The sequence below is a fragment of the Telopea speciosissima genome, chromosome 5 (assembly GCF_018873765.1).
Source record: "Telopea speciosissima isolate NSW1024214 ecotype Mountain lineage chromosome 5, Tspe_v1, whole genome shotgun sequence".
NCBI lineage: Eukaryota > Viridiplantae > Streptophyta > Magnoliopsida > Proteales > Proteaceae > Telopea > Telopea speciosissima.
In genome coordinates this window covers 9,343,457-9,359,812 of record NC_057920.1, presented here as the reverse complement: position 1 = coordinate 9,359,812, position 16,356 = coordinate 9,343,457, and the positions used below count along the sequence as shown (strand labels likewise).

The 16,356-nt window shown below is 37.8% G+C and overlaps 1 protein-coding gene across 2 annotated transcripts; it reads right to left on the bottom strand.

Moving 5' to 3' along the window:
- Positions 1-1,104: 1,104 nt before the first annotated feature.
- Positions 1,105-4,279, bottom strand: LOC122662609 (zinc finger protein GAI-ASSOCIATED FACTOR 1-like). 2 transcript variants are annotated; one of them, XM_043858286.1, is made up of 4 exons: positions 3,481-4,279; positions 2,986-3,382; positions 2,687-2,865; positions 1,105-2,103 (listed from the first exon to the last, which is right to left on the bottom strand). In XM_043858286.1, exons 1-4 carry the CDS (start codon positions 3,620-3,622, stop codon positions 1,247-1,249), a joined length of 1,575 nt encoding a protein of 524 aa, XP_043714221.1. In that variant the 5' UTR covers positions 3,623-4,279; the 3' UTR covers positions 1,105-1,246. The 2 variants fall into 2 exon arrangements, with proteins under 2 accessions (XP_043714221.1, XP_043714222.1); XM_043858287.1 differs by having other exon boundaries at positions 2,986-3,405; positions 3,481-3,602.
- Between the last annotated feature and the right edge of the window lie 12,077 nt (positions 4,280-16,356).

The window sequence follows — 16,356 nt, the reverse complement described above, 5'->3', positions numbered from 1 at the left end:
TCCTTGGTGGAAATTAAGCATAGAAAGCGAGGTATTCCAATATCTATTAATCATCAACTCTGAAACCTTTGAAAAAGAAGGAATGGGGTGTATAACCAACCCAATGTAGATGCGTGGCCACATAAGAATCCACGAATCATCCAAACCGATATCGACATCCTAGTACCAATTTTCCAACAGGTCATCCAATGACAAAGAGAGAATGAAGTGAGATTTACTCTCCCAGATCCAAGAACCCCTGTTTGGGATAAGCTCTTGACTAATAATACTAGAATGAAGAAAGTATTTAGCTTGTAGGACCCTAGTCCAGAAGCTATCAAGATTAGTAGTAATAAGTCTCCATCCTACCTGTAATAAGAGGGATTTATTATGGATATGATTCATGAAACTGCATTTATTTTGGTTACATCAACCTGAAATATTTCAAGAATAAAATATCTATTAGATACTTTAATTTCTAATAATAAATTTTGATTGCAACGGGTGGGGGCATGATGATAGTAAGAGCAGCGAGAGAAGGATGGGGTTTTATTTTTTAACATGAAATTACTGTTTTACTATTAAAATATATACGATTAAAGAGCAAGAGTGAAATCAATTTTAATTTTAAAATTAAAACAACTCCTCATTGATTTTAAAATTTCTATTTCACTGAAATAAGATGCAAAAATCAAATCAAACAAGTTTCAAACTGAAAATCTCCTCATGATATTGAAATAGAAATGATACCAAGCAGTGATCTCATCCTCCAAATAACAATATCTTTATGTATAAGAAAAGAAAAACTGCCCTCCTTTGTACGCTTGTACCACATAGTGGAATAAGAAAGGAGGAAAAAAAAATTAACACTTTCCCAGTTCCCACACTCCATGTGTATCAGTGTAAGAACAAATAAAACATAAAACTTCATTTTGATTTATTTTCAAAAATTAAAAAAAAAAAAAAACTCTCCCTATCTCTCCCTAGGTTCTACCTCCAATTGCATACGAGCCTACGAGGGAACCCAAAAGAAATTCCCTAAAAAGAGGATTTTCTTTTTTAAGGAATAAAAAAAGAAAAAAAGGAACTGCCGAGGATGAAATGGAGAGAGTACTCCTACTACTACACCTACAGTGTCTCTTCTATAAAAATAAAGCTAATACACATATTTTCTTCCCTTCTTTACATCGTAATTCGTAAAAGTAGACGTGGATGTAATGATGTATACGAATACGAAACCACCCTCACTCTCCTCTACACCGAAATTCTACAACAAGGCAGGACTAGGCTTCCTCTCCGTAGCTTCAGGTCCCCACGTCTTTCCTGCCGCGCTCCCTCCTCCACCAAAAGTGGCGGCCGCCGCTGCCACGTCCAGTCCACCACCGCCCATTGACGTTATCAGAGCCGAGAACCCTCCCGTAGGTGCACCACCACCACTACCAACTCCAATGCCAAGCCCAAGAAGGTCCAGTGTCGTGGGTTTTGGCCCAAACATCGACGATGGGCCCATCATTAACTCCGTCAAGGCCGTACTACCATCGCATGGAAGCCTAAGTCCAAGCCCACCACCAGCACCACCACCACCTGCCGTCATCGTCGAGCTTCCGGGCTCAGAATCTAAGCGTCCACTACTCCACTGCAACCCGTCTTGATGCCCAGAAGACGACGATGAAGTCAATCCTAACCCACGCAGAAATGAAGAGCTCGTCGAGGCCGCCCCCATTTGGGCTGCCTTCTGAAGTAATGCCGTGGCGGACATTGCTGGTGAAGCAGCATAATGCCGGCGTTCTGTTCCCACCACTGTACCAAAGATCGTGGAACCACCGCCGCTAGAAGATAAACAGAGAGAAGTAGGCTCTACCGCTGACACCGTTGCTAGCGCTGTTGAGCGCTCCGATCGTGCCATGGCGCATATTAAATCTGAGAATGTAGATGTTTGGGGCTGTAAGGTTCCTGCACCTGTCGATGATGCGAATAGACTTGGAAATACACTCGTAGTGGTACTGCCATTGCTATTGCTGGAAATGCTGCTGCTGCTACAGCTACTGCTACTGCCAATGCTCCCGTTTAAGCAGGTAGATGGGGGGATTTTGGTAATGATGCCGCTTGAATTTCCGGGTAAATCTGTAAACCCAAAAGCACAAAAAATTGGAGAAATTCAAAGTATAAGAAACACATAAACCACCACAAACAGAGAAAGAAAGAAAAGGAGTGAAGGAAAGTAAGCTTTCTGCAAAATTTTCAGGAACTTTTTCTTTGAATAGAAAGTAAAGCCAATCATGTACCCTTTACTGCTTTCTCTCAATCACCCACATAACACAACCCCTCCCCACACTCTTTTGCTTTCTTGCTTACAGGGTTTCTTTATCGATTACAGAGATTGAATCTCCCGACTGAAACACGAAATACTCCAGAAAGTTTTTATCAGAGAGAGAGAGAGAGTTTTCTGGGAAATCCCGGTACGTGGTGTGTGTGTGTGTGAGAGAGAGAGAGAGAGAGAGAGAGAGAGAGAGGGAGGGTGTAATCCAAATTACCAGATCTCCATATAAAACAAAGATCAATACAGACAAAAAGATGGAAAAAATCGAAAGACACTGAGAGGAGATTTCGTATTTTATTTTATTTGAACAGAAACTGAGAAAAAGATTCACAAAAAAACACAACAGAAGCATTTTGAATAAATATCCTTTTCTTGACCTCTGTTTACCTGGATTTTGAATTGGCAAAACAGCAGAAACGACAGTAGAAGACGAAGGAGGCGGCGAGCAGGCAACGATCTGACGCTTACAGTCGTCTTCTGAGTTAGAATTCGGAACAGTGTGAGCTTTCGCGCTCTCCTCAGCTAAAGCATCGCAGAAAGCCCGGTGAGTGATGAAGCTATCCCTCCTTCGATAAAGAGAAGAACAAAGAAAGCAAAAAAATCACCACCAAAATGCCAACAGAAAGGGAAAAACAGTAATTGAAAGCCGAACTAAAAGAATTAATTAATTAGAAAAAGTTAAAGACCTTGAAAATAAGGTTCCGCAATCGCATCTGTACTCTCTTGTTCCACAAGTCTTCAAATGCGCCTTCCAATCGGACTGAACTGCGTATTTCTTCGAACACTTATCGCATTTCCATTTCTTCTCGCCGTGTTTTCTACAGTAATGCTTTTTAATCCCCGTGAGATCACCCAGAGCTCTAGAAGGATCGTTATGAACACAAGAAGGCTCGGGGCAGACGTAGACTCGCTTGCGGACCTCTTTGCTCGATCGTTGCCGGAGCTTCCACGGAAGGTTATGGCCGCGGCGGTGGAGTTGTAGATTCTGGTCGCGTTGAAATCCTTTGTTGCAGATCTCACAGACGAACCGGTTCGTAGCCATTAGAGTCTTCGGCGACAACGCGATAACCTCAGCATCTGGATCTGCAACAGAGAAGAAATAAACACTCAAATAAATCGGATAGTAATCTATTTGTTTCCAAGAAGCTAAGACCGCTAGAATATTCATCTATCAACCTTACCAGGCATTCCAGGAAGGTTCCGCTTCTTCTTTATCGTGGTCGTCGGCGGTGGAACCACCTGGTTACCAGAAGAAGAGACGCTAGCTTCCCCAGAAACCGTAGAAACAGCCATGGCGGAACTATTATCCAATTCAACAGGCATACCTCCCAAAATTCTACTGGAAAATCAAAATTAAGGCTGAATCTGGAAATACCGGGCCCTTTTGGAGTTCAACTTTCAGAATCCAAAAGAATTCAATAAACAAAACTACCTGCGCAAGGTTTCAGCTCTGCTCTCATCTACCAGTCGCAATCCCTGTTCTCTCCACCTACCAGTTCTTGAGTTCCTATATTCTTCCGATCAGAAATCAAAACCAAAATTAGAACTCCAGCCGTAGATCCAAGTTTCCAAAATCACCAAAACCCTCGCCAGCAAAACCAAACTCACAAAGTACCCAAAGAGCAAAAACCCTACGAACACCGAAAAGTAAAGAACCACCACCAATCTCCCAAAGCTTGAATCGAATCAACTGAATACCCAAGAAGTGAAAATCAGCGGCAAACACAGTCTGCTCAGTAAGGAAAAAAAACAAAAGTTCATCACGTTTCCGACATTTTCGATCGAAAAAACCCTGCAGCTTTGCAAATAACAACTCTAACAGACATTTGGAAATGAATCCGAAATCCAAGAAGCAGCTGCGAACAATCCAATATAACTGCCGGACATGATCGAGTTCTGGTGACCAATTCCGTTTAGTCCGTACGTCATTGCCGGAGATGAAAGCTGTAGACGGTCGGATAAGGCGGCTTACGAGTTTAGTAAGTAGCTAGCGAGCGAGCGAGCAAGCGAGAGAGTCTCCGTTTTGAAAGAGTGAAAGAAAACCAAAGCGGCGGAAGTTGACCATGGTTAAGATTTAACTAGGGAAAGTTTAACCTTGGTTAGAATGTCCAGTTTCTTTGCTGCTGGTCCAGACCCTAGAAGAAGAGGGGAAAATCGTAACCGTCCACGTGTCACTTGAACCGGAAGTCAGGAAATTTTTTGGCATCTGTCCCTAGTCACGACAACGTATGCGACTGGTGGTGTCGCTAAGTCTTTGTTGTGTAGCGGAATTTTGACAAATCCGGTTTTTTTTTTTTAATTATATAAATTGTTTTTTCTATTTAAGAAAAATGAATAAAAAAAAATGTAAAAAATTTCTTTGACTTCTGGTGAGAAATGTGAATATATGCTTTATGGTCCTTTCACCTCCTTCCTCAATTTACTGCAATGCCCTTTTAGGGTTCTTAAAAATGAGACCGGATCAATTTAAATTATCGAAATTAATCAAAGCAAATCAAAATCAATCGATTAAATAATTTATAAATTTTGGATTTTTAAAATTGTTTAGACTTTAGAGATAAAATTGACAAGATTGATTGAAACCAAAAAAATAATCGAAAAAAATTTAATAAATATGTCTCTATTGAATACTCCCTTCACGCTCGAAATTGCACCCAGTCGTGGAGGAAGGCCTCCACCCATAAACATAATTGAATCCAAAAAATTATTAGCTTTACCTTTTTATATATGAAAATTTTGATTAGGTTAGAAAATTAAACACCATTTTTTTTGTTGGTAACTGAAATTTCATTTAAATAAAATGCATGAGATACAGAAGGTTTGGGTACGATGTATCCAAAACCAAGGAGTGAAAAATTGAACACTCCGCCTTGGAATCGTCGGTGACGATATTGACGATGCCGACGATGATGACGATGAACCCACCCCTTTTTTCATGGTTCATCATTGCCCCGCCTTTTCCGTTTTCTTTGTTTGTCTGTTTGCAGGTGTTGTTGACACAGGTGCTGGTGGCACTGAGTTTATCGTCTACTCAGAAATTTCAGCTGCCGTTCAACCTTTACCATACCTATCCTATCGCCGAACGAATCTCCACTCGTCGATCCAGCAGATCCTTGTAAATCTGTTCGAAAGTAGGCTGTGGCAACGTTTCAGATGGTTTTTTAACTGTCTATCGAAGCTCCACTCGTCGATCTAGCAGAATTTTGTCTCTCTAGCAAGTCTGTTTGAAAGTAGATTGTGGCAGCGTAGCGACACGCATGGGAAGTCTGGTGTTTTTGGTCTGTTCAGCAAATATGGGCCTCCCTCTATTGGCACGTATGTGCATGCGCTTATCTTTGACTGTGTCTACAGCTTTTTCTCTAGGGATATGGTTGTAATCCATCCCCTACTTTGGATGATCCAGTCAATGGCATGTAAGATCGGATCAATTTGCACTCCTTGGTTTTGGATACCGTATATCCATACCTTGTGTTTATCATGTTCTCTATCTATCTTATGTATTTTGTTTTCCTTTGTTTGGCTTTGGGCGCGCTTTGGGCGCGCATGAATGAATAGCCTTCTTTTCTACCAAAAAAAAGAAAAAAAGAAAATTTTAACACTTTATTGGTTTGGTTTCGGTTTGGCCCAGTATATGAAAAAAATAAAATAAAAAGGAACGATTAACTTTGTCGTGTGACACATGACCCTTTTCATGGGGGGGAAAATCCAATGCCCTACACACAACAATTTTGATTCTCTCACATGTGGTGCACTGCCCAGTGCTTCCCACGCACAGCAACTCTAAATTAATTTATCTGCTCGAAATGATAAAAGAGCCCTTGATCATTTAGTGGAGCATTTTGAATTTTTTTTTTTTTTTTGGTTAGAATCAACAATTTTATTACGGATAAATCCCAGACTAAAGGATTACAAGAGGTAATGAAGGAGGTGGGGTGGGGTGGGGGGGGGCGGGTGGGAGAAAGCCATCAGAAACGGAACAGAAAAAAAAATGGAGGCATCCTTAGTTAAAAGGTGAGCCTCATGCACAACAAAACGAGAAAATAAAGTAAAGGAAACATACGTAAAAGAACAAGATACAACTAAAATATCATCTACAACGGTTATAGTGGCCCAATCCAAAGAAGACAAAAAATGCCTTAGGGCCAACACAACAAGACTACAGTCCGAGAGAACCATCAGGTGGAAAATCTGCAAGCTGCATCCTATAAGCAAAACATCAAGTATAGCCTCAACTTCAAACAAAGAGGCCGATGAACCCAAGCTAGCCTTATACCTATGCCAAAGAAGCGACCACCAGAGTCACGTATCAAAGAACCACGACCACCCCTGCATAAAGAGAGAAACCATGAACCATCATTAAAAGTAAAATAACAAGATGGGGGCGGGAGGCAGTCGGATGGGATGATTGGAAGACCACGAGGAATGCCATTAGAGATAACGGTAATCCCCAAATTTCTTTCTTGACTGCCAAATCCCTAATTAAAGATGTCCACAAAATATTAATAAGGTAATTAAAGGATAAAGAAGTGAAATTATCTTTTATATATATAATTATTTTAAAAAAATAATAATTTCACTTTCCTTGCAACCAAAAGATGCCGTCCTCAATTACTTAAGTGATGGACATATATACATATCTGTTTGAATTGGTAGAGACAAGGGAGATGCGGAATATCTTTCTTAATTTCTTTTCTGTTGGCTCATCTTTGTATTGGATATCTCAGTTAATGCTTTCTTAGGTAAAAGGCCCACTTGTCTTTTGATCCAAAAAGCCCATTTAGATAAATTTTATTTTTTATTTTATTTATAGTAACCAACGGTGACGTCGATGGGCATGTAAAGACACCATCCTTTTCTGGAAAGATGTCCCCACTCGACACACCCATTAAGGGTATTTTAGCCTCTTTCAATTCAAAAACCTACACGACCCAGATTCGAGTTGGACTGGTGAAGGATAGAGATAGTATCATAGCAATACTAATAACTAATAGGATAAATTACACATCACCCCTGGTTTTTAAATGAAACTCAGATCTCTCCTTGGTTTTTGAAAAAACTCAAATCACCCTCTCTAGAGTAATGGTGTTAGTTTGCTGTTAGTTATTGGTAAGGGTATCAAAACCTAGCTCGAACTGTTAAGACCGATCGAAACTGATCGAAAAAACCCGAGATCGAACCGAACATATCCTTATTGGATTGGTTTTGGACTGGAGTATGACGGGACCGGTTGAAAACCGGACTGCATTAGATCGATCGATAACAAACCGAAAACCGAACCGAATGAAACCGATAAGAAAATAATGAGTATAAGGTTATGAATCATTGAATTGATTTCAATATTAGTGAGCAAATTTATGGTTGTAAGATAAATTATTACAAATCAATGAGTATAAAATTATAAAAATAAGGAAATTGATTTGTAACAATGCTTGTTCCATTGATCTCCTTTTTAAATTTGGGGTTAATGATATATTTTATATAGTTGAAAAGAGAAAGAGAAGAAAATAGGCACAAATCGAACCCAATTTGTTTAAAAAAACCTGGTACCGAACCGAATCCAAACCGATATCAACCTGTTATCATAAATCGAAATCGACATGAAACCAAAACCGAGCCAAAATCGAAAAGTTCTTATTGGATTGGTCTCGATTTCTCTAAAAGCCACACTGAAATCGAAAAACCCAAATTGAAACCGGACCGAACCTACCCATTGACACCCCTACTTATTGGTGTGAAAGGACTATTTTATCCTTGTACTAAAACATTAGAATTAAATTTACAATACTACCCTTCCTTCATCTTCAACATTGGTCAAGGGTAGTTTAAGGATTTAAATTTATTTAACTGGCTGACATCATCACTTAACAATATAAAACTAACGGTAGGGATTAAATTGTCATATTGGGGTCTAAACTAGGGGGTGATTTGAATTTTTTCAAAAATCAGGGGATGATCTGAGTTTACTTTGAAAATCAGGGGATGACGTGTAATTTACCCTAACTAATAAGGTAGAACCCGATTTTTTATAGATCGACCCGGTAGGAGATTGGATCGGACTAAAAAACCATATCAGATGTCAGCACTAATGTGAACGCAGCACGTTTTTTTCCCCATCTCGAAGAAAAAGTTTTTCTTCTTACATACAATTAATAGGAAATGTCTATTTCCAACCTCCCAAGTTTTCTTACTTTCAGGTCAAAAGTTTCACTTTAGTTTGGAATTGACAAAAAAAATTGGTAAAATAATTGTTCCATAAATAAATATAGATTCTAAAATATAAATATGAGGAACAGGATCTTTTGCAGTACCCGTGGGGCGGCGGTGCACATCCAACACCACAACAGAGGCCAGGTGGCACACATGGCCTCTGCTATGCCGCCGAATGTGCACCGCCACCCCGTCAGTACTGTAGAGGATTTTAATACATAAATAAGGTAGAGGGTATAGAGCAAGATATAAAAGGGGAGTGCACCAATGAGGAATGACGAAACGGTTTCATACATAGAGAACAAATAGATCATTTCATGTGAAGAAAAAAATATGAAGACAAATGGTGTTCTGTACTGTCCCACCATCTTAGGGTTCGCAAAACCTATAAGGTTTGAGTATTTTCTCAAAATACACCGATGATACTCTCTTTTGCCAATCCATTTCATTCATTGTGGGTAGAGGAAAACTTGATCCAAACAAATATTTATAAAAGATAAACGTACAGAATGGTTTCTTGGACAATATAATTACAATAGTGCAAGTTAGATGAGACTGAAATTTTATAGATCGAGGGACCATCCCCCCTCATATGTGAAATTTCAATCTAAAGATAAAATCAATCAAATGACAAAATAAAGTTTAAAAAACCAATGAATAAAATTGTTTGTTTTTTTTTTTTTTTTTTTCCCGATAAAGAACCAATGAATAAAATTAGATTTACTGAGAAGAAATCCAAAAAATGAAAACATCGTAAAAATAATGAAAATATAGGTGGTAATTTAGTTGGAACTCGTCCTTTTCAAATTCTAGTAACTCGAATGAGTCAAACCGATTTACGACAAGTCATTTAAAAAAAAATAAAAAATGAGACCTATCATTTAGGAATTTTAACAAACAAGGCGAATGCATTTTGTTGAGCTTCTTTCCCATCAAATTCTGGCAATTGAGGGTTTCAGATTTCTGACTTGACTCAGTGAGTTTCTTTTGACTCGGGTATAAATACCGAGTCTTCTGTGATTCGGACAAACTCAAACTCAGTCTAATCATTTTTTATATTGGTCAAATCTACATTACTTTTGATCAGGTTTTGCCATATTTTGATTCAACTTGATCGACTCATTTGAGTCAGAACCTAGTTTTTCAATCATGAGGATATATGATTGAATTTGAGTACGAAAATTTTATTATGTAATTATTTCTAAGATACCAAATGACCAAATTTCCTACATCACCATTCCCTCTTTATAAATTTCATATAAACAAAATTTATATTTACAAAAGTAAGAATCAAACTTCCCCTTCTCCAAAAATCAAAAGGAGTGTACAGGGTTGGCTTCAGGTTGTTTTTTGTTTTAGGGCAATATATTGGGTTAGACTGAAACTGGACTGATATTTTCTACCCAAAAAAAAGCTAGACTGATATGTGTTTGGTTTACAAAACCTGAACCGAAACCGATAACCATCAGTCCGTTATCAGTCCCTTGGTCCTGTCTCTGTTGTTCATATATATAATAAGAAGAGAAGTAATAAAAAAATTTGAATTTTATCTATTTTCCATTTTTGTGCAAACAGTCTGTTTTGATCAGTTCAATCAATTTCGATTTTCAAAAGTTTTTCTAAAATCTAAAACCAAAATCAACATAGAACTGATAAGGTGTTCGGTCGATTTTAGTTAGGTTCAATCAATTTAATAGGTCTTGTCTCATTTTTGACAGCTCTACTTAGGAAGCAGATCCTCTCTAACGCGCATCCAACGGCTGAGAGTGCTTTGGGATGCATGTATAGAAAGCATAAGGTTGAAAACTCCAACATAATACATAATCAATTGTTCAAGTTGAAATTCACAAGCCATCTATTAGCACTCTACATCAAGACATTAACAAAGACAAAAAAGGGTAAGCAATGAACTCTGGGATGAAGCCAGGATCATTATTTGGTCCATTTCAGATGGGACTCCTCTATAGCGCAATAGGGTGTGTAGTGCACATCCAACAGCCTGTAGCGCATGGGCACACAGCCCAACACCCCCACCCATGTGTTGGGCTGCATGTCTGTGCACTGTGGGCCGTTGGATGTACGCTACATGCCCTATCACGCTACAGAGGATCCAGGCCCCTCCATTTTCCTACCTTATCTATTTCCCCAAGTTCCTCTAGTAGGGGGACGGAAATGATCACCCTACCCCCTACCTGAACACAATGTCTAGGTGGGAAAATGGACCGGGCAAGAAATGGAGCCGATAATTTTCTGACAAAGGCAAATAGTACTTGATTGGTGTCTTGCTAGTGGAGTATAGGCTTTTAAGAGGTCATGAGTTTGATTCTCCTGTCTTCACCTTAGTGCCTTAACTCCTTAAGGTACCTTTTTCCATTCACTTTCCCCCTTCTTCTAGTTGTAGTCAAAAGTCTTATGGCACAAGATAGATAGGGTAAAACAGTCAAAACCCATTTTTTACAGAAAACCAAACAGGATGGGAGTGGGCCAGTGGGGAAACTTCAAAGGGCATTCATAAATTGGAATTGGACCCCAACATATGTAGTATTAGGACTCTAGAGAGGGAGCTTTCAACAATGGTTGGTCAGCTGTAAGTGGACAAATATAGTTCAAATTTAAACATGTGGATGGCAAGGTTTAAAAACATGGAATTGGATATGATGTCACTTTCCTTGAATCCGATTCAAATCATGCCAGGACTCTAGAAATTGTTATAGAGAAGAAGATCAGTGATTTTTTTGAAGTTTTTGATGTATAACATTTGTATATATCTATTGCAAGAGTTGAGTTTCATTGATTTTATATTATTGGGAAAAAGATCTCTGTCCAAGAGTGTGGCCTACGCCAGCACTCCCATGAGTCTATCTCTCTCTTTCCCATGTGAAAAAACACATCTATCCCCTTGTTTTAAGGAGGAGAGAGATAGACACATGGGAGTGCTGGCGTAGGCCACACTCCTGTACAGAAAACTGCTTCCCTATATTATTTTAATGATAAAAAAAGAGACAATATGATTCAAAAAATGGATCAAGTGCATTCAAAGCCGATTCAAGAGAATGATTCAATAATGGGGCTAATTGGAATAAATCATGGCAGCTGGATTATCAACTTATCCAAGACTGTCTTTGTTAATATTCTAATATATGGGTGTTATCTTGGGCCAGCCTAACATGAGATAGGTTAAAGAGTTTGATTTAACTTGTTTCAATAACTCTGGAGCATTTGGTGTATCGTTCAAATACATAATATATAATTAATCATGTGACAATTATTAATATGTCGACCTGCCAGGTAGTCAGATACTAATTCTTACCTAATCTGGTATCTGTCTAAAAAATAAATTTTTAAAAAAAATTGAAGGCAAAACTGTCCGATACAGCCAGATTCGTATTAGTATCAAAATCGACATCTATCGAGACCAATATGGATCTCCATACCAATATCCATAACCATGACTTAAACCCATTTGGAGAACCGTTTAGGAAATAAAAAAAATAAATAAATAATGGGAGAATGTTCTTTGTGCTGTAGCGCAGGTTGTGCCTAGGCACATGGGTATATAAAGGGAATGCAGTTGATAAAGGAAATGCATGTCATGGTTTGAGGAAACGGCATAGGTTGCCCTGAATTGTGTGATTTGTATTGAAATCGGCAGATGACGATAGCAATTACCGGGCCATTTCACGGATCCGACCCGATTCCAAATTTCTAAAGGAAAACAGGGGTGAATCCATTCGATCCAACTCAATTCAGGGTTATTTGGATCGGTATTGAATCAATATCGGCCGAGACCATCCCGATCCTGTTACCGATTACCAAATAAAGGTGTAGGAAACTAAGAAGCTTTTCTTTTTTAGTAAGAAAACTTAGAAGCTGAATACAACCATAAATCAGGCATGTCTTACTTATCTCTCCACACTCCATCATTAATTTCATTGACTAAAAAGAGGACAACTATTTTATCTTCATCACCTATATTAAATTTATTAGGAATATTCTATCCAAAATTCAATGTTTTAAGTTTCAACCATTACTATCTTACTACATTTATATTCCACTCTTTTTTCTACCAAAAAAAAATAAAATATATTCCACTCTTTCAACTCCTTAGCTTTTGCTATTTTTGACTATTTTTTCTTTTTTTTTTAAAAGTACCAAATGTCAAGCTTTGGTCTTGATTTGCCTAATTAGCACATACCTTCCCTCATCCTCCTTTTTTTCTCTTTTCTCACCTCTAACCACTTCCCTCCTAATGCCCTATGTATTCTATTCTCTTTTTAAAGAAGAATCTAGCATATTAATTATTTTAGTCGGAAGATTAAGTGATATGCATAAAACTAACCTACCTATGGGTAGTAGTTGAGACGTGGTTCAAATCAGAGCGGCCACAGTGCAACTGCTATCATGATACCTGGTACCTCGATCTCTTCATCGCCATAAAGGGAGGACTCTCCATTGCTGCCACCATCCATTCTATATATAGGAGGGCACTATACGAGGTAAAGAGGTCAGTTAACAATTAATCACCAATCATCCTCATTTATACACCTTAACTGCTCGTTTAATTCCTAGCATATACTACTGTTGTTCGGAGTTCTAACGTAAGCATCAAAGAGCCTTCCTCGGAGTTTGCTCTGACCTTCTTTGTTGCTCGGTTATTTGGTCTTTAATGTGTAGGTCTCCCTACCGGTGTGATAATTTGGATTCAAGCAACAACATAAAGTATAGAATGAGACTTACAAATAAAATGTTGTACTTATATGGCACAAGTCCCCTTTCAGATTTATTGATTACATTGAGTGCAAATAATTAGTCCAAACTCCGAAGATATTTGTTATGTGTGTGTGTCTCGAATTCATGTATCTGTTTCGAAGATTAACTTGCTTCGAAATATTTTGGTGGCGACCTGAATGGGATTATTTCTGAGACCTATGAAGGTAGTAGAGGACTTGACCCGATGAAGGAGTATTTACATGCCTTACCCATCTTGTTGTAAAGAGAGTGAGTTTTTTAGGGTTTTTCCGACTTCGGATTTCTGGGTGAGAGTTTGTAGCGCCGTTTTGAATGTTCTTGAGAGATCTCCACATTGTATCTTTCTTCCATTGCATAGTGAAACATCTTCCGCTTCGCCCGTAGACGTATCACATCATATTGGTGTGTGAACCATGTTAAATCTCTGTGTCGTCTTGCTTTTTTTTTTTTTTTTTTTCTATTCATGTTTGTTGGTGTTTGTTTTAACAATAATTATACTCGAGAGATGCGGATTCATTAATAGCTTAAAAGAATCGCATGTTGGTCACTTCATCAATTATTTATGTGGCAAACTTCAACCCAAAATCAAAATTCCATGTGGTAAAAAAACATCCTTAAATTTTGTTGCAGACTAAATATGATGGTGAAAATTTTGTATGAAATAATATAATTTATGACATAATTAATTTGATTTATGAGACTATATATGACCTATTCAAAGTGTCCCAGATTGATGGATGGAATAGATCTACCATATAATTTATTTAAATGATTGATATCATAAATTGATGGTTGGACTAAATAGATCTACCATATAATGTATATAAATGGCTGATATCAGAGAGATCACCTAGCAAATAGATTTAAGTCTCCTGCTTAAAAAAATATTTTTCTCATATTATTAAATAAAAATTGTGTTTTTTTTATTCAAAACATCAATTATCTAATAAATTTTCACTCAATTCTAATACTATCAATGACATTGGAATAGAATTAAACTAATAATAATAGTTGTAAATATTTTATTGGATTTCTTATCAATAGAGAAATTAAGAATTATGCTTCTCTAGATGAGTAATATAAATCTCCAAAACCATAAATCCAAGTCCTAAAATTGAGTCAATGTTCTTTTGATTGATCCATTGTAAGGGTTAACTCCTACATGTCACATTCATTAGGAAAAGAAAAAGCATCTAAGAATATTGAAGAAAGTTCTCCTTCACCCAAGATGAAGGGTTCACCTACAAGTCATGGTTACTTGCCCCCCCCCCCCCTCTAGCATAATACACTTCATTGTCCCAGACACACAAGTGCAATGATGGTCATCCTTCACCGTGGCTTAAGGAAAACTCGGTCCAAGAATATTATGGTAAGTAACATTGGAAGTTTACAAGTTTATTTAAATGGTTGTTTTCTAAAACCAAGGGCGTCAATTTTGGACCGGTAAGAACCGCTTAAGAAGATCTATCAAGAATCAAGATTGTTTAAAAGCCATATATAAACCATAAAGGAAAGAAGGAACAAACATAGATATACGCTAACTCTCGTTAACAAGCTTTGTGAAGACGAAAGAAGAGAGAAGCAAAGAGCCACCAACAATCAACATTCACATTCAACAGCCAAAGAGGAATGGGGTACTTAGGGCTAAAAGCAACTAATAACTTTTGTCGATTTATATCTTCTTCCCCTGAGGTTCCTCAATAGAGATTAAGGATCCCTTCGCAGGTGCCACATTGAGGTACTAGAGGGGCCTAAAAAACAAAAGGAGAGCTGTTCTCTGTGCCGCAGCGCAGGCTGCGCTCAGGCACATGGGGGTGGGCGCAATGACCACCTTGCTCCCCTGAATAGGCTGCCCATGTGCCTGGGTGCAGCCTGCGCTGCTGCACAGAGAACATTCTTTCAAAACAAAAGTAAGTCATCAGCAAAAAAAGAGTGGGTAATCATCGGGCTTTGCCTTCTAATCTTGATCCCTTGTATACGATCCTGGTCCACTGATACTGAAATTAAGAAGGTTAGGCATTTTGAGCATAATATAAACAAGTTAGCCGAGAGGGGATCACCTTGCCTCAACCCTCTAAATGAGATTCTCCTTCTACGACCCATTAATGAGAAAATAAAATGACACAGTACTTGCACTTTAAGATAAGTTGAACTCATTTCTCTCACATCCCCAACTTAGTAATCATAGTTGAAAGGATTTCTCATTCAATTATGTCATATGTCTTCTTCATATCAAGTTTTGCTAACACCAAATTGGCCCTACCTTTCCTCTTACCCTCCATATAGTGAAATATTTCATGTGCAAATAGGACGCTCTCAGAAATGCTTCGACTTTCAACAAATGTGGTCTGCTTCTTAAGTTTAGAACCGATTAACTAATTGGGCCGATTTTGAACCTAACCCCAAAGTCTAGAACCAATTAGGAAACGTTCCAATTACACATAATCATCCCTATTTACATCCTTACCTAAAATGTCCCTCGGATGCCTTTTCCTTCCTAATGAATATACAAGAATTTTTTTTAAAGCACTTTTAATTCTCAAGAATCAAGGCTCCTCTAGATTTCTTATGTGTCTAGTGTTCTAGTCCACATTGTTTTTATAGTAGACATTGTGTTACAATTTTAAATTGCCTATACTAAAAGCTATAGTTGCAAATTCATTAGTGATGTGGGGACCTATTAAATATAAATTCTTTAATAAACTTTTGAGAATTTCTAAAAATTATTACTCAAAAGAAGTGACGAAATAAATACACCTAGTTGATTGGAATTGAGTATTATTTCAAACACAAAATTCAAGAGGAGAAAAAAAAAAAAAAAAAAAAACCTAGATCAAGCGGAAGGGAACCTTTTGTGTGCCCTACCCTTCAAAGGGAAGAGGAAAAATTACAAATTAAATTCCACACAATTAGCTATTGTATAAATTGATACAATATTACATGATTACATAATAATTATTAAAATATTATATTTTACATTGATTAACACTAAAGGGCAGATGGAAGCAACATGAACGTGTGCAAGTACACCCCACCATACCTTTATTTACCTATAAAATTCAACTGATTCTGAGTTTTATAGGTGGAGAAAAAACAAGTCA